This window comes from Melospiza georgiana, chromosome 3, assembly GCF_028018845.1.
Source record: "Melospiza georgiana isolate bMelGeo1 chromosome 3, bMelGeo1.pri, whole genome shotgun sequence".
NCBI classification, from domain to species: Eukaryota; Metazoa; Chordata; class Aves; order Passeriformes; family Passerellidae; genus Melospiza; species Melospiza georgiana.
The window spans coordinates 57554702-57573260 of record NC_080432.1 but is presented as its reverse complement, the minus strand read 5'-3'; the positions used below and the strand labels follow the sequence as shown (position 1 = coordinate 57573260).

Here is an 18559-nt window from a genome sequence, read left to right as displayed (position 1 = left end):
ACTGACTGCTGTTTGGAGATTTATTTGCCATTACTGCTCTGGAGTGGGGTCAGAAAGGCACTGATTTTCTATTGGAGTTTCTGTAATAGGCTCTGTTGTGTTTCATAATTTTGAAAAAATATTAAAAATGAAAGGTGGCTGCTCTGATTAGGCCCCTAAACTGTTCTGGACTACACAACAGAATGTAATTGAGTAAAACAGGAGCTTGCTTATTGTTTCCAGCTTTAACCTAGCATTGCCAGGGGAAAAAAAGATTAAAATCCTTATTCTCTAATGGAATTGACTGAAGCCCATGTAAGACTCATTAGGGCCAAGTTCATGTAAATTTAAGGAATAGAAATTTCTGTTGGCTGTATGGGTATTGTTTTCAGAACCTGTAGGAGAGACTCCTGATTGTGGTGGAAGGTTAAGAGTTTGCAGATTTAAAAGAAGGCAATTTAAAAAAAATCTGTGTAATATATTATGAAAATATGTTTTTAAAACAGCCATTTCCCACCTTTATATTTTAGCTTAAGTCATAAAATTGTTAGAATCCAGTGGTAAAAATATTCTGATGACAATGGCCTCATGATTAGAGCTATCTAACATGCTCTTTGTCTAACAGCATGAGCATGTAAATCCTTTGTGTGTGGAATGGGGCCTTTTGTAGATTCATGATGTGGTTGAACATGAATGAAAGAGCAGCAGCACAGGCCAATGAAGTCTCCATCAGTTTCTGGAACTCTACTTATGGGAAGCTTGTGAACTTACTAATTATATTTAGTGATGTTTACCTTCTTCCTGTTGCATCTCCTTCTGCCAAGTGCCATTATTGACTCCATCTCAGAGGAGGCTGCCCTTGCTCCAAAGCACATTTAGAAATAGGTCTCTTCCATACAGAAAACAAATGTTACTTGGGAGTTCTGCTCCATTATGATGGAATGAGAAAATGTGCTTAGGACAGGTAGGAGAAAACATACACCCCTCAAGAGGGAACAGCTGTTTTACTGGGGAAAAAGTTGATGAGACTGGTGATCCTACCAACGGGTTATCACAGCGGACAAAATTTTCAGTTAAAGATGTTAACTGGCACTTTTAAATGCTGCTGAACCATACAGCTTTTATAGGGAGATGCATATAAAAATTGATCTATGAAGCTGAATTGTGTGGTTCTGACATACTAGCCCTAACAAAGTGTAAGCAGCCCCTTTCCCACAGCAGTTCCATTCCTCATGGCCGGCTCTTACATCATCCTTCTGGTTTTTGGTGTGGGGGCAGGACAGGCACTGTGGGCTCTCACGCCAAACCCCAGTGCTGTTTGGGCTTTGCTGTTTGAGGTACTGGGCTACAGGCTGCGAACAGAGTGGCTGGGAAGTGGCCCAGTGGAAAAGGATGTGGAGGTGCTGGTCAGCACCCAGCTGAACACGAGCCATCTGTAGAAGGCCGATGGCATCCTGGCCTGGACCAGCAGCAGTGGGGCCAGCGGGACCCGGGCAGTGACTGTGCTGTGCACTGGTGAGGCTGCACCCTGAGTATTCTGCGCTCAGTTTTGGGCCCCTCCGTTCAGGAAGGATGCTGAGCTGCTGGAGCGTGTCCAGAGAAGGGAAATTAACGTGGTGAAAGGAACTCCGGTCCTGTGAAGAGTGGCTGCAGGGGCTGGAGATGTTCAGCCCGGAGAACAGGAAACTCGGGAGACCTTAGTGTTTGGTACACCGGGAAGGAGGCCTTAGCCAGGCGGGGGCCGGTCTCTTCTTCCAGGTCACAACTGACAGGATGAGAGGGAATGGCCTCAAGCCGTACCAGGGGAGGTTCAGTCTCGACACTAGGAGGAATTTCTTCACATAAATGGTGATTAAACTTTGGAATGGACTGCTCAGGGATGTGCTGGAGTCACTGTTCCTGGATGTGTTTAAGGGAAGACTGGATATGGCACTGAGAGTGGTGTTCGATCAAAGGTTGGACTCAATGATTTCAGAGGTCTTTTCCAACCTAACCGATTTCGTTTCTGTGGTCCGTGATTCTGTTTGAGAATACCTGGATGACCGCTCGATCCCTAGCGCCGGCAGGGGCCGGGCCCGGAGGCGGCTGCAGCGGGAACCGGGAGGGGGCGAGGCAGGCGGAGCGTGAGGGCGGCGGCTCCGGGGCCGCGGCCGCCCCGCCCCGCTCGGCTCCGCCATGTGCCCGGCCGGGCTGCCCGCGGCCTCCGCGCCCTCACGGCGAGGGAGGGAGGGACGCCGGGAGGGAAGGAGGGAGGGAGGGAAGGAAGGAAGGAGGGAGTGCACGGGGGCCCGGGCGGGAGAAGGTGCCGGGAGGGGCGGCCAGCGCGGGGCGGGCCGGGCTTTCCGCGCGGGGCTTCCTAGTCGGCGCTGGCGTCCTGGGAATCCCTCGGCCGCTCCGCCCGGCATCCCGGTGCTCCCGTGGGCTGCTGCGGGTAGGCAAGGACCGGCGGCGAGCCGGAGTTTCCCGGTTATCCGCAGGAGTCGGCGCCGGGCTTTGGGCTCCGTTGTCGGCGGCACCGGCGGGAGCATCCTCGGGAGAGCCCGCCCCGAGCCAGGTATCCCGCGGGAAGGGAGGGAATCCCTGCCGGCTGCTCCTTCCTCCTCCTGTCTGCCCGGGCGAAGGCTGAAGGAAGCGGCCGCTTTCCCTGCTGGCTGGCTGCCCTGCCGAGGAACAGCTCCCGCTGCCCGGCTGCTGCTGGCGCTGAGCACTGATGTGCGCTGCTGTGGCTGCTGCACAGCAGAGCCATTAGGGCAGTGCAGCCAGACAGAAAACTCGGAATCACAACTTAAAAACGCTTCTGCCCTGCAGGTAATGCAGTGCCAAGCCTCCCCGAGAAGCTCTCCCTGCGCATTGTAGGACATGATTCTTATCAAATGCCTTTTAAGCGGGGTTTAAAAGGAATAATCAAAATTTCCTGTGTATTTCTTTGAAAGCTCACAGCTGTCTTTCAAAATTAGCTGAAGAGATAAAACAGTAGCCAGGAAAAATCTTTCTGCCTCAGACTTACGAAATCTCTGATGGTTTGCTGGGCTATATGTTCACATAACCTGTAAGCCGATGATAAATAATATTGCACAAAAAGATTGTCCTTTGGAAATATCACATTAGTTCAGCCATTGTTTCCTTTGTTTTTGTTTTTTTTTTTTTTTTTTTTAATGTTGAGAAGCAAGATTATAATTATGAGTAAAAATTTGGGTATGATGGCAAGAATTTTTGTAACTTGACAATTGGACTGATACAGTACTGGATATGTTAGACAAGAACTAAGCTGCTGGAGTTTTGCTGATTTGCAGTTACAGGAGGAAAAGTTATTTTCAAAGTCAGCACGTTTATAGTATGAAAATTGCATTCTTTCCTTATTGTGAACAATAGTTCTTGCTTTTAATCTAATAATTTCTGCTTGTCCTACTAAGCTTCTCCTTAGGAGATGGAGTGAAAAGCTGCAGTAATTTTCTTGTATTTCTTTGTGCAGCCATGAGATAGAAAAGGAAAAGGATTCCTTACCCTGCCTCTCTTTACAGAGCTACATCAGTTGCTGTAAATCTTAGAGAAAGAACTGAGGTAGCAGGGGAAGTTTCTTTCCATTTCTTTTCCTTTTTTTTTTTTTCTTTTAATTTCTTTAGTATACCAGTTTGGCATCGAACAGCTGTGAGGCTGTAAATGTTGCTGTTTATGTTCCTGCAAGTGGATAATTAAATGTGGCGATCTTTCCTCAATTTAGGATATGATTTGCAGGTCGTTACCCAGGGATAATTCCCGCTAATGTCACTGGGACTTAGTTGAATGATTGATTAGGTTAACTTTCCTATTGGGCTGTGTGGTCCACAAAGTGCAGCGCTTGTGTGGGAGGTGTTCTTCGGAGTTGTCAACCCCATGTTTTCTAATCTAGAAATTTCAGGTCCTTGACTTTAGGTTAAGGCAGCAATTTGGTTTAGGACTTTTCAGATTGAGTTCCAGAGGTCACTTTTATGGTATGGCATTGTAAGATTGTACTTGGAGCTAGAGGAGGGGGAAATGCAGCTTTTCATCCCTGTTTCTTGTAGAAATCCATCCTTGAGCTTGAAAAGTCAATTTTGCTCCTATGTTACTCAAGTTTTTAGACTTTTTCTGCATTTTACTAAGTATTTGTAATGTTTAGTAAGCAAAGGTTGCACTCCTTACCCCAATGCAGCATCAAGCTATACCTGCAAATCTTTATGCAGCTTTGTGCATTATAATAAGATAAATTTGCCTTTGAGGTGCTGTTAGGTACAATCATTCACTGTAAAACAAAAAAGGAAAAGCTGCTGTTCACAAGCATTTTTAGGAGCCTGGGAAATGAAGAACTTGGGCACACATGAGTTACGTGCACCCAGAAAAGGATGAGGTAAGGTAAACAAAACGAAACGAAACGCCAGCAAATGCAGCTGGCTGGGAGGCTGTCGCTGTGCAGCTCTCAGGAGTGATGCTTTAGGAAGGGGCTGTCTGCTGTGGGGTGCAGTCAGCAGGAACTGTTTGGCCAAAAAAGGCTGTGTGGCTGCTGTCACTGCTCTCTCTTAGCCCAGCCAGTGTTCCCCTAAAAGAAAGGAATCAGTAGAGACCAGGTCAATGAACTCGTGTGCTGCACAAAAACACTCTGGCTGAATGGGCTCCCGTACAATCCAGGCACGCTGGCTGCAGCAGTGACATGCAGGCTGCACGGAGGCTGCTCCTCAGCACAGTTACTGTAACTACAGCGACTATCGGGGCCTGTGTGTGTGCCTGCATTGATCCAACCTAAAAACAGCCAGGAATGAGCAGCTGCAAACCCAGCGCAGAATTTCTGGTTCCAGGGGTTTTTAGGTGATTCAAATGATGGGGAGAAGCTGCTGCTTTTAAACATCAAAAGCAGTGTGGTCAGCAGGTGAAGGGAGGTGATTCTGCCCCTCTGCTCACACCGCACCCGGCTCGGGGGTCCCCAGCACGGCAGGGACATTGACCTGCTGGAGCCAGTCCAGGAGAGGGACACCACGATATCTGGGGCTGGAGCGCCTCTCATATGAGGAATATCTGAAAGAGTTGGAATTGTTCATCCTAGGGAAGCAAAGGCTCCGGGGAAACCTTACTGCAGCCTTTCAGTAATAAAAAGAGGCTTAAAAGAAAAACTGGGACAGAATTTTTAGCAGGGCCAGTTGTGAAAGGACAACGGGTAATGGTTTTAAGCTGAAGAGGGCTGATTAAGACCAGATGTAAGGGAAAAAACTTTACTGTGAGTGTGGTGAAACACTGTGACAGCTTACCCAGAGAAGTGGTGGATGGCCCATCCCTGGAAACTCCAGGTCAGCTTGGATAGGGCCCTGAGCAACTTGTTACAGTAGAAAATGCTCCTGCTCATTGCAGGATCATAGCATTGCCTTGAACCAGGTGATGTTTAAAGGTGCCTTCCAACATAAGCCATTCCCTGATCCTGTAGACTGCTCACCCAGGTACAGTATAAAGATAAATGTTCCTTCCTGTGGGACTGAAGGCCTAGAGAGTGCTTGGACAGTTTAAGAGGAGTCATCTGAAGAGAGAGGATCAGATCCATTTGTCAGGCTGCAGCCTCAGATGAAACACATCCTGCGAGAGGGTGTTTGAAGGAGAAGCTTCCTCATTCCAGGACATGGGTGTGTAGCAGATTCTCTTGTAATTAAAATTTCTGTTCTCTCCAGAGCTGTATTTCTAAGTAACAATTTTATTTCATTGAAGTCTATTAAGCTTAAGGTTATTATCATAGGTCCTAAGGAGAACAGAATCAAGTGTCATACAAAGTTTTGTCTGCAACAAGGATCATTATCACAGCCTGGTTTGAAAGTGGGCACGATTCTCATTGCATCACACCATATGAAATAGGGCCTTAAATGATGCACAGATATGTACAGTGTTTGCAGAGAGTAAGAGAAATTAGAGGTATATGTAGCTTGGTATGTGAGGAGAAGTCAGTCTCACAACATTATGGAACCATATCTGTCTGTAGAAAATTAAATACTTAAATGGATGCTAAACACTTCCAGAAATATAGTAGTTAAATATTTAAATGCATGTAAAGGCCAAGGTTGGAACAGGATTTGGAACAGAGCAAGTGTTTGTGCTTCAGAGCTTCAGAGTATAAACAAACCTCTTGCTGGGGATAAGTGGAAATTTTCTCCCGTGTCTGAAATGCCTAGTGCCAGACTTTTCTCTTTGGTTTTAAAGTTTTTTTGTTTTGTTTTGTTTTGGTTTGGTTTGGTTTTGGTTGTTTTTTTTTTTTTTTTTTTTAATGAAGTCTCATATTCTGGTTGTTTTTTGATACTGTGAAATGCTTTACTAGTCAAGATATATGTTTTCTTTTTTTAAATTTTCCTATTTGGTGTTCCAGAATATAGGTAAGGATATATTATCTTTGTGGCATTGCTTTAGGAACATGGTTTGAATTTTTAGAAGCATTTTTATGCCTAATAGCCTTTTCACAATTCTACTATGGACTTAATCCTTATTCTGTAAATGCTTAAACACTGGCTGGAAGTACTATGAACACTGTTCTTGCCAACATTGTTGTAGCTAGTGACAATTCAAATTGTCTTACTCTAATGTTTTTTAGAGTAGCTTTTACAGTATGAGTGAGTGAATTGCCAGAAAAGTGTGGGAGATCTGGAATTCTCTGGACTGTTCAGGGAGTTGCAGTTGCTTAATTCAGTTTAATTTAAATGTTTGTAGCAAATGTAGAAAGGCCTCTGACTTGATTTAGCTTTGACATTTTTGACTTTGGGATCACTAGTAAGGTAGATGTGGAGATGATAGAATTTAAATTATTCACTCTTGTGGGGGTATAATTTTGTAAACAAAGCTAAATGTGTTTATTCTAATTTTTATGGAGAGCTTGATACTTAAAAGTGAGGGGCTTGAGTCAATCAAAAAGTCCAGAGATGAGCTGTAATTCAGAGCCTTCTCCTTTTGTGAATGTCTTGTACCCTTTCTGCTGTTTGACTTTCCACTGCAAGTCAAAACACATCTCAGAATGGATTGGAGGCTGTGGCTTGGTTGTGGATTTTCATACAGTACATGGCATTTTATGCAAAGCCAGTTCCTCCACATGTATTCAGTCCTGTGCCTTGTAAGGAGTATGAGTTTAAAAATTGTAAACAAAGATGAAGACAAAGAACCTGCTGTGTTCTGACATGATTTTATTTCATCAGAGCACACAAGGGGGAAACTTGTTCCATTGAAATGACACATGCATATGCAGAAAACCTGTTCTTTGCCTTGGTATATGCTAAAGCTCTTGTTTATTTTGTTTTGTTTTGATATATTTTGAAGTAGCATTTCCCTGCCTTGACTTATACTATACCTGAAAGAAAAAGATTCTATTGTTTCTTCAAATTAGTGTTGAGCATGGCTCACCATGGCATTTGTATTACACCATCTATTTTACAGCACGGGTTACTGATTTTTAGAAACAATTTGTTTCATACCAGGCTGTGAGAAGCTGTCTTTGCCTTGTCTCTGAGCATTTGTGTTGTGTAAAATCAAAGCAGTTAAGAAATTATTCCTCCATTCTTTCTGTACTATGGGTTGTGTACTTCCCTTGACTCTAACAGGGGCATTGACTGTACATACAGATTTTTTTGTAAGAGCATTTCCAGTGCCCTACTTTATTTCCTGTTTGTATCTCACACCCCAGTGGCTGGATCAGGTAAGCTATCAAGGTTCAAGAAGGGAAGTTTGTTTGGTTCTAGGTATCCAGAAATAGGCTGGAAGTATTCATTTTGAAGGGCCTGAGCCTAAAAGTGCTTTGGCAGCAGTGCAAAATGCCTCCTTGTGTGTGTGTTTGTGTGTTTCTCCTGTGTCCCATCTGCCTCTCACACTCTGTGTCCTTTGCATTTTGCTGAACTTGGTGTTGGTTGCTGAGGCTTGGTGCCAGACCAATGTGGCTGCAGGTAGCCCTTGTGCTAAGGACTACAGGGGAGTGTTGCCTGATGGAAACCTCAGCATCCATCTTACTAGCTAGTACAGCTAGTCTGGGACCTGTCCAGGTCACCTGTATCCCAGCATCTTTCCATGTGGCCTTAGTCCAGCCTCCAGTGACTTCAAACAGTGACTGTTCCGTGTGCTGGGCCAGCACTGCAAAGAGCTGTCAGCACAAGGGGGTCTGACCTGCAGACACCTCTGGCACAGATATTGTAAGTCAGGGTCTGAATGTGGATGTCTTGACTCATTTGGTAGCAGTGCTGAGGACTGCTGGATATTGAGCTGATTTAATCCCTCAGGGAGGAGCAATGCCACAGAACCAAAGGCTGCCATACCTTACCTGGATGTCCCCTCCCAAGAGCTGCAGATCTCTTAAAAAGTAAAGCATCCTGTACTGTACAGCATACTGTACTGGGTGTAGTCATCTTTAGACTTTGCTGGGGTGTCTAAGCAGAATATAATGCAGATACCTCTGCATTATTTCTTCTTAATCTGTTCCTTCGTTTCTAAACTTCTTTTATCGATAGTCAGAATTCTGACTCATTCTCTATCTTAGAATTTCTCTCTGATGCTTGGTGAGAGTGGTGTGGCATTAATTTCCACTGCACACATTTCTGAGCTTGTTTTGATGTTCCTAGGTGTAACTGGGGCGTGGAGCCAAACTGTGCAATGCCTGCAAAGTCTGTCTGTGAACAGCTGTTCTGCGTTGGCAACGTGAACCAGGGCAACCATTTTCACGCTGAAGTCATGGTCGTGTGCTCTGCATTTGTGTGTCATTTGCAGGATTCAGGCAGAGTGCTGATGATCAAGGATGCAAATATGTAATGCAATAAAGTGCCATGGAGCAAGAGAAGAGAAATAAATGGTGTCTGCTTTGTATTTGTGACCAACAGCCTGGCAGTGTTGATGTGGTGGGCAAGGGCTGGTTAGAGTTCAGACAACTGCCTTCTCTGTGGTTGCTGCATTTGCTACCTGTTCTTTAAATGGTCTCAACTTCATCTCTTCCAGGAAAAACAAAATGAAGGAACTAGTGTCAAACAGTACAACCAGTATTTCTCAAGCCAGGAAAGCTGTGGAGCAACTAAAAATGGAAGCATACATGGATAGAATAAAGGTAAACTTAGACTTATTGTTGATGTTTTGAATTAATTGAATAGTCTGTGCTACAGCATGCCCTTAATAATGCAGAAATCAAGAATCTGTGTTGAATATTCAGTACTGCAAGTGAGTTACATACCAACTCTAGTGGGTTCTGGTGTAGAGATTTCCAAAGCCTGGCTTCATGTCTGCTTCTGTGTGTCTGTCATGTTTGTCAAAAGTGGTATTTTGGGAAATAATTAAAATAGCTGGTGGGTGCACAGGTGCTCTTCTTTGTCACCTGTAGTTGAATTAAAGTGCAGCTCTGGTTTCTTGGTTTTTCTCCTTTAAGATTTGGAGTAAGTCTTTAAGATACTGCAAAATTTTTGGATAATGATGAGACAAGCTGAATTGCTTTGCTTTGTTTTGTTTTAGTGCAGATGCCATTGCACAAAAAAGTGTATGATTGCAGCGTGCAGTTATGATTTTCACACTTGATAACATGTTGTATGTGAAGATTTGGTTCCATCATGCCTCTTGTGAATTAAATATTATCATTAAAGGCACTATTAAACAGAGGTTTTCAGTTTTTTAACCAAAAAATCCCGTGGATTATTCGTGCATGTCATTCTGCTTTCCACTAGGCTAAAATTTTGTGAAATATCAAGCACCTAGAAGCTAAAAATGCCATAGAAGTTTTTAAGAAAGCAATGCTCATTTGTTTTGCTCTCTTCCTCTGAAAATAGGGAATAATTATTTTGATAAAAAATCCAGTCTCTACAAGGAAGATTTTAGTCTTTCCATCTTTAAAAAGTAATGCATTGAAATTACCCAGTTCTCTACAAACAACTGTAACTTGAGTTGTTACAAACTGTAACTGACATTATTAAGTCAGTAGGACAATTTAAAAATGTTGTACATTGAAATTTTCATGTAGTCTTAACTCAGGCTGTTTGTCCATCCATCCTGTGTGCTGTGGGGACAGTAGTATATAGTTATGATTTTTAAAATAGTCTCAGATCACAGACTCACCAGCTGAAGTAATATTTATAATTCAGAAATGAGTGGTCAATCTTGCTCATATGATAAAAGACATTTCAGTCACTGTGTTTTGTGGCAGTTTTTAATGATGTCTTGTAAGACCACTGAATTTGCAAAAGTAGTTTCTCTATTTCATAGAGTGTCACAAATTCATCACAAAACCTGTTCACAGGGACAGGTGTTTGCTTCCTGCAGTAAAAGAAGGTTTGCCTTGGTTAGTCCCAGCTGAGGTCATGCTGTAGCTGCAGGAACAGAACTGACAAGGGTGGGTGTGGGTGGCAAAGGAAAGGGTTGGAAAGATCAAAATCAAAGTTGTTTGGTATTTGAAATTGTCCCAGTTTACTGGCATTTGAAATTGCTGATTCTTAGTAGATTGCCTTAAATTTGCTTCTATATATGCAGTGGTAACTGTCACGTCGCACATCATTAGGTCAGCTTTGCAAATAGCTCCATTAGTTAGGTGTATAACATTCTTAATTACATGTGCAAGAAAGACATAGCTGCAAGAAGGACACAGGTTATTTTTACAGTGAGTTTAATTAAAGTGAACACAGTTATTACAAATGTGGCAGACCTAAAAAACAGGTAGCTTAAAAGTGCAATTATTTCACTTTTTGAAACAGCCTGGGACCAAAAACACACCAAAGAAAATTTGGCATGTTTCAGAATTATGAGGGCTCCTACACTAACATAAATATAACTTTTCAAATTGCCCTAACTTCTAGAATTTCTCTGAACAAGCATATGAGGGATTTTGAGAAGCTGTTGATGGGCTTTTTATTCCTTCAAAATCTGCTTGGCTTTTTAATCTTCAATCAGTTAAGTGTGTGTTTCAGCACAGTCAAATTTCATCAAGGGACTTTCCAGTGGTTTCAACAGGAGATTTTAAGTTCTAAGATCATTACTGTAAAGGTAGATAAATGAACTTACTTCCTTTTTTCTTAGTGTTTTGCATCTGATTAAACTAGTTAGACATTTAACAAAATACCAGGGCTTTCCAAATAATTTAATTAAACCCTCTTTTGCAAACTGCCATGGCCAAGTTGTTATTGCCACAATAGGCAAGACCACATTGCTAACATGGAAGAGGTGTCTGTGTTACTGACTGGGAAAATCAGAAGCTCCAGTTTATTTTTCTGCTAGAGAGGCACTTTGTTTCCAATGCACAGTAGCTGCTTTAACCAGCAGGAGTTGGGTCTACACAATTGAAGTGCTGTAGTTAAAAGTATGTTGATAGATGCTGACTCCCCACTGTGTTCTGGATTTTTCAACTAATTTAAGAAGTCCTATTAAGTCCTCTAGCCAGTCAGAGCAGCAAAGAAGGGCTGTGTTCTGAGGTTCCTTCCACAAAGACAACTCGCTGCTGAGGTGTGAAAGGAGCAGGACACTCGAAAGAGGAGGATGGATTTATTGGTGTACTGATCAGTAGCTGGAAGGAGGATTACTGTGGGTTTTAAACCATAGAAATGCCAGAAGGATCATAACTGAACCTGTCTTACCTGGCAAAGGAACAGCTAGAGTTATAAAGGAGAAGTAGGAAGCTGGAAACCCAGATTCCAAGCTAGAAAACACCAAAGTAAATCAGGTGAACAGTGGCCTCGTGTCTAATAGAATAATGTGTCTTCTAATGATGCTAGCAGTAAAATTGAGAAAGCAAAGTTACTATTGGTGCTTATCAGAGTTGTCCTCAGAGTAAAGCACTACTTAATCTTCTCCTTGCAAGCAGAAAAGCAAGAGTGCTCTGACATTTAGGACCCTTGGCATATCAGTCATCATTCCATTTTCTTTTTCCTAAGGAAGATAAGAAGTATTCCTAACTGGTCCTGAATAGTGTTGGGAGATGAACAGTGAGAATGCCAATAAATGTGTGTGAGTGTCTTTGTTTTAGATGTAAAGGATAAGCAAAGTGGGTGTTGTAGCAAGGATGGTAATTAGTCACAATCCATGACAAGGCAGAAGACATTGTAATTGCAGCATTTTGCCCTGTCACTGAAGCTTATAATTATTAGTGCAGCCAACAGGATGTACTAACTCTGGCAGTTTTTATCACCTCTGCTATTCTGAAATATAATGGTAAAATTTCACAGTCCTCCTGAGACTTAATTCTTTAAAGCATCAGGATTGAGTGATTTGTTGGATTTTTTTTCCCTATTGTTAGTTTGATAACCAGATGTGGTTTTTTGTGAGAGTAAAAGTAATTCTACAAAATGTGAGATCAGTGTGATACATATATATTCAATCTTTTAATCCATACACCTTAAAGGATTTTTTAAAAATGAGATGTTAACTTTCTGATAGAATTCATCAATCAAACTGGAGTCTGATTTTTTCTCTTTAGCCACTTCTGCAATATGTATAAATTACTCTGAATTTGCAGACCAAGCCGTATTGCGTAGGAAAGCTGACATGATAAATGTGTTCGCTTCATTTGAATATTCAAATCCCATGCATTTATTTTAATTCTTAGGAAAAGCTATTTTGAAGCTGTCCAGCAACATTGAGCTACAAATAACCCCGAAGGCGAGTAACAGCTAGGATAGACTGGGCTGCATTTCCATCCTTCCGTGGCACAGTGGGACGATCACACATCAGTGTGCGCAGCACAGCCCCGGCTGTGGGGCACCGCTGGGCCAGAGCACCATCCCTGCTGGAGCCTTGTGCCATGCTCAGGGCACAGGCCTTCCTGCTCTTCCCAACAATGACTCTGAGAAGGAAACTTGCTGGAGGCAATATTGTATTTTGCTCTTTTTTGGGCCACAGGTCTGGCTCTGCCAACGCCGCTCACAGCCGCAGGAACTCCTGTTCTCATTGCTCCTGGACTGTGATCGGCTCATTTAACTCCCTGTTGTGAATGGTCATTATTCCACTGTGCAGGCCTAAGTTACTCTGCTTTTAGTGAAGAAATGGCTATAATTCACTTTTTTTTATGACTGCTGTAATCCCAGTGGGAGGATTTTTCCTCTCAAAACCTTTTATTTGTTTAAACGATGAAAATATATGGTCTAGTGCAGGTTTAGTTTGTGACAAAGATCATGTTCCTCAGTTTCAGGTTAGTTTTTAAATAAAATTTACTATGGTTTGCTTAAAAGCAAACTAAAATGTGACTTAAACAGTATGACATTGAAGGAAGGGTTTCTCTTCACAGAAAGGGGTGATGGGGCATTGGAGTGGGGTGCCCAGGGAGGTGGTGGAGTTGCTGTCCCTGGAGTTAAAAAGAGACTAGATATGGCACCAAGTGCCATGGTCTAGTTGACAAGGTGGCCTTAGGTCAAAGGCTGGACTTGATAATTTCAAAGGTATTTTCCAACCCAGATGATTCTGTGAATGTGTTACTCTGCATCACAACATTCTTACCAGTGTTACAGGACAAGTTAGATACATAAATGTATGCTGAGCTTTTACTAGTGAAGCATCCTTTTTTTTGGTTATATCATATCAAAGCACAGTAATATGTACAGAAACAGGAAATTATATTATTGGGTTTCTCCCTCCCAAGAATGTGGTCTGAAATTGTACTTCTCTTCCACTGAATGAAAAGCAATGTACTTGGGCTGATGTTGCTTATCCATGCATGAAACTAACAAGATCATTACAGGAAAATCATTGCAATGCTTTATACTTTGAGGTCTGTAACTTCCAACATATTGAAACATTTTTGTTTTACTTGCTTATTTCGTGAGAAGCAGTGCTCCTTGTGAATCTCTCTCTGATTTTTTCATTTTTCTGTTTCACCTGTGCCCAGCAGTCTTCTGTTCATATGTAGTGTCTCTGCCACCCTTTTGTCTTACAGGCCAATTCAAAGACAAACTAATTTTAAATAACCTTAACATTCTTACTTCCTCCATCGGGGGAATAGTCTATACTGGGGTGCCAACCACAGGTTCTCCATAGGTTTAAGCATCCTACAAAGACATACAGAAATTAAAGAAATAAAGTCTGTAACCATCTTCAGAAGTTCATTCAAATTTCATGCAAATTCTGATTCAATACCCATTGACTTCATAGATCTAATCTGAAGCCTACAATAGCTGGGTTCATGTCAAAGCAAGCAGGGCGTGGGGAAGCTTAAAGCAAACATTGGGGACACGCCTGCTAGAAAAATACCAGAAATGGGATTTGTTTCTTCACTTCACTGTAGTTGTGCAAACATGCTGACCCTGGTGTTTGATGGGGGACAAGCTGTCATGGTGCTCAGAGAAAAGACTTCTTTGTAAAGACTCCAGAATTCATTTTCTCAACTATCAGAATATTGAAAACCCAGTAATTCACCAAAGCAAAGAGATAAAGATAGCTGAGAATATCTTACTGACTGATCAGAACAAAAAAAATTGTATATACCTTCTAAATTCTTGAAAAAATAAATGAGTCACTATTGGCCTACTGCCACCAATATTCTTATGGCACAAAGCTGCAAAAATTACAAGGTTTAATATTTCATTTTTCATTTACTGCAAAATAGCTTGCATTGCAAATATTTAACACGCTGCTACATTTTTGTATGTGTTTGTATTTTTATAGACTTTTCAGTAAGTATAAACCCATGTTCTGAATTTGGAGACTTGAAAATTATTTATTTTAGAAGTATAAAAATATTAAGTTAAAGAATATTAATATACTGCTAAAATTTAAATGAATGCTGTGAATAAAGGACTACTTACAGTAATTTACTAAGCAGAAGACATTAGTCTTGCTTCATTGAAAAGAGCAGTATTTAACTTAAATGAGAGCTATGACACATGATGTTCAAGTTTTGTTCCTGATTTATTATTTCTTTTTAATCCCACGGTCATGTGCTTAAAGAAGTTTTTATTTTGCAACCGGAGGAGCAGAGGGTAGAGTGTGTGTGGAAAACCTTTAAACCAATGCATGAGAGTAAAAGCTGAAGCAGGTTTCTCTACAGAAACAGACATTTCAAGGAGAATCCTTATTGCTTATGGGTGGTTATCATATAAATGTTTTAATGACTGTGTGCTCCTGACCTCCTCCTGATGCAGAGGGGCAGCTCGACATGGATGATATCAATCAATACCACCTATGTCACTATGTCAGATATAAAATGTGTGTAAGGATTACTAGGCCTGGGAAGAGCAAATTGAGAGATGTGTCTAATATTTAAAGGATAAAGCAATCTACTCCCTGTTTTATGATAGCTTCTATTATCATTTGTTCTATGAAAAATATTTCTGCAATTCAGATTGGTTCAGAATTAAGTGTTACAGTAGTTCTCTCTTCTCTTCTATTAGGTATCCAAGGCTGCAGCAGATTTATTGGCATATTGTGATGCACACATTGGAGAAGATCCCCTTATTATTCCTGTACCTGCATCTGAAAATCCCTTTAGGGAGAAGAAACTCTTTTGTACTATCCTTTGAGTCAGTTTTCAATTAAAAATGTCATCTGCTAAAACTTGGTTATCAGTGTTGCATGCTTTTAGCATTTTTTTCCTCAGATGTCAACACTTACCCCATAACTACAATATTTTTGGAAGATAGTGCAATTTTGGCTAAAAACCCTCCTAAAATTAAAAAAAAATTAAAAAAAGAAAAATTCAAGGTAATGCTTATCTTTCAGAGCAATGTACAAGTTTAATTTCAGTACTTCATAAATATTCTTTTGGTCTTAGTGAAAATACCAAGTACAGTATCAAATTGTAGATATCTTTGCCAGTAATAGATTTTTCTGGGATCTAAGTGAGTCATATCAATTCTTGAAGCTATTTTTAACATTGTTATTTTCTTTGGAAGGTGAATTCAATTCAATTGCCTTTACAAATTTCTATCTAAAGAGTGTAGTGTGACCTTTTCCTCAAGTAGCACTACTTAGGAAAAGTCCCAGTGATTTACAATGTTTACAGTGATTGGTCTTATACAGTAAGTGGTGTCTATAAATATGTTTTCTGAAGACTGTTTTTTCTTGACTACAAAAACAATCCTGATAAAGTGCCATTGTAGCTACGAGCAGAATGAAGATGTATAGTTACGCATCAGGATTGCATCAATAAAAATGTAGAAAAATGTGGTTGCTTGTATCTTATTTTGAATGGTAATGATTTAAATTATTTACAAAGTAAACTAAACTGTGAAGTAAGTGTTCCTGAGAGTTTTAGTGGGACGTGTAAAACTGCCCTGAACAGCACAGGGAGAGGGAATTACATTTTCTGGGCAGCCCTCTGCATGCTTTTGCCTGTGAGAGTAGGACTTTATGGGGAGGTAGAGTAATGGTAAATAAATGTTTTTCTAGGATATGCAGTGAGACCACTGTGCTGTTGACAGCCACTATGTTTGTACATTTTGTGGCCACAGATTAGTTAAGTTGTCAGCAAGTAATTTGTGGAGGTTCTGAGATTTTTTTTTTCAATTTTAAAGTGCAGTGAGAGGAAAAGAATGAGATGTGAAATAAGACTGCCTTCTTCATGAAGTAAAATTAGGCTCCTACAAGGCACCTGATGGAAGCAACTGTTACTAGTTTAGAAAGTTTAGAGACTTTTTTTTTTGTTCTTCTTGTCCTTATTAAAAAATGAAAGCTCTTTTTCAATCTGATGCATTAGGACAGTTGTCTCAGTGCAGTACCTTGATATGTTCAGGGTGTCAGCCAGCCCCATAAGGCAGGAGACAATTTTGCTGGAGAGCTGCACCAGTCTGAGCTGAGACTCTGAACAGACACCCATAAAAGATCAAGCTTCCTCCCTTCCTCTGCACAAACTTGTATTCCATCAACATCTTAAATACCTGCAAGGCAACAAACTAGCTGAGGAATTGAGGGCCTTGGGGTATTCTTAAATGCTGAATTTAGATGCTGAAAAGGGCTGCTTGGTGAACAAAGCCACGTGCATTTCCCCCAAAGTGCATGTACCTTCTCCAGCTTATTTTTAGCAATTTCCATCGATGTCTGTTGCACTGTTTTGTGCCATGGAAATATAAGATGCCTGCATTTTACAGGTTTTGTTTTCTTTGCTGTTTGGCTTGGATAATGGGCCTCACCCAGCTGTGTTCACTGCTAGTCTGGGCACACAGGACAGGGGACTTTGGATGGTGCTTCTGCTGCTCATGTCTCACATGCAATGTTGTAAAAAACCCTACATACCCATATTCCTTTTAACCAGTAGGCTTTTGGGATGTCTTTCATTCAAATATTTGGTTTTTGAACTAGGCAGCTGGAGACATCAGTATCTTAGCAGCCTTGATGTCCCTATGCTGCAAATCATTCAAGTATCTTGAACAGGTCTTATTTTTGGTAGGCTTATCCTTGGTTCCTATTTCAAAGTTTTCAGCTTAAGAATCCCATTCCTAATTTTTAACAAAACTATTTCTTAATGTATAGTGTGTTTTTATTTTGAGGGTAGAGAAATAGGGTTTAGCCAACTGAGTAGCTATTTCATTGACAGCAAAATAAAAAAAAAGGGCTTTCTGAAAATACTTATTTAAAAAGAGCAACAAAATGCTTAATAAGGTTCTTTAGGGAATCCTTCCTACAGTGTACATGATTTGGTAACTGCTCTGATCACCATGGCAACATTTTCATTTGTCCTTCCGCATGTATGGTTTTAACTGGAGCAGCATGGGAGGAGAATATAGGGCATCCAGCTTTATTCTCAAAGGCTTTGTAACAACTTGCATTTGTGGCTCATCATTAACATTCCCATCTAAAATAACAAAATTGCCACGGCTTATTACAGTATTGCAAACAGCTTGCTTTCTGTTTCCAATTAGGGTTAGTGTCTGATATCCTGAGACTGAAACTTTTCAGTGCTTTTGAGGGTCTCTGGTTCTAAGAGATTCCTTTACAAAACTCCAGAATTATTATTCACAAAGGGAGAATGGAATTCTTTTGATCTTCGGGTTTTTTCTCCAAAATCTTTCTTCAAGGAGTTGTGAATGTGTTGGAGTTATGTTTTAAATAGATAGTTCCCATGTTTGTGGTTTCTTTCATCAATTCATAAATTTCATTATGTTAAAAAAAATAAAATGCATCTACTCAGGTGATTTCATGCTTCTAATTTATAAAAAAAGAAGTACATGGAATACCATAAAGTCCATATTTACATTAGCAGATGTCTATAGTGTGTTTGAAGAGGTTAAACTATAGAAGCATTATTCCTTACTGGAACACAGAACATCTTTCTCTGATATCTTTGGGCCTTATTTACCAGTTCTTCAAATGAAGATATACTATTGGCAAATTAGTAATTTGAAGGGGAAGAGGGTGAGGTGAACTTGGAAGATCAGCACTTCAAATAAAATTGTAACACCTTTGGATTGCATACAAATATATTACTTTCCTTAAGAACACCATCAAAAAATTGACTGTCTGGAAGAGAATGGCATCGTCTGGTTCACTTTTTTTTAATGCCAGCTTGATCCACAAATCAACATTTAAAGAATATATTTTCCTCCAATCCCAGGAAACCATAAGACGTCTTTGTCATTGTTATATTTTGTGCTGCTTTGACCTTTGAGGTGGTTTGGATAATCTGCTATTGATACTTGAGTTTCATGCTTAAACATCTTGCCTCAGCTCT

General features: G+C 40.9%; 1 protein-coding gene across 2 annotated transcripts; it reads left to right on the top strand.

Moving 5' to 3' along the window:
* The first annotated feature begins 2279 nt into the window (after nucleotides 1-2279).
* GNG4 (G protein subunit gamma 4) lies at nucleotides 2280-16059 on the top strand. Of its 2 annotated transcripts, none has more exons than XM_058020349.1 (3): nucleotides 2280-2533; nucleotides 8932-9037; nucleotides 15285-16059. In XM_058020349.1, exons 2-3 carry the CDS (start codon nucleotides 8942-8944, stop codon nucleotides 15411-15413), a joined length of 225 nt encoding a protein of 74 aa, XP_057876332.1. In that variant the 5' UTR covers nucleotides 2280-2533; nucleotides 8932-8941; the 3' UTR covers nucleotides 15414-16059. The 2 variants fall into 2 exon arrangements, with proteins under 2 accessions (XP_057876332.1, XP_057876333.1); XM_058020350.1 differs by lacking the exon at nucleotides 2280-2533 and adding an exon at nucleotides 2697-2787.
* Nucleotides 16060-18559: the final 2500 nt, after the last annotated feature.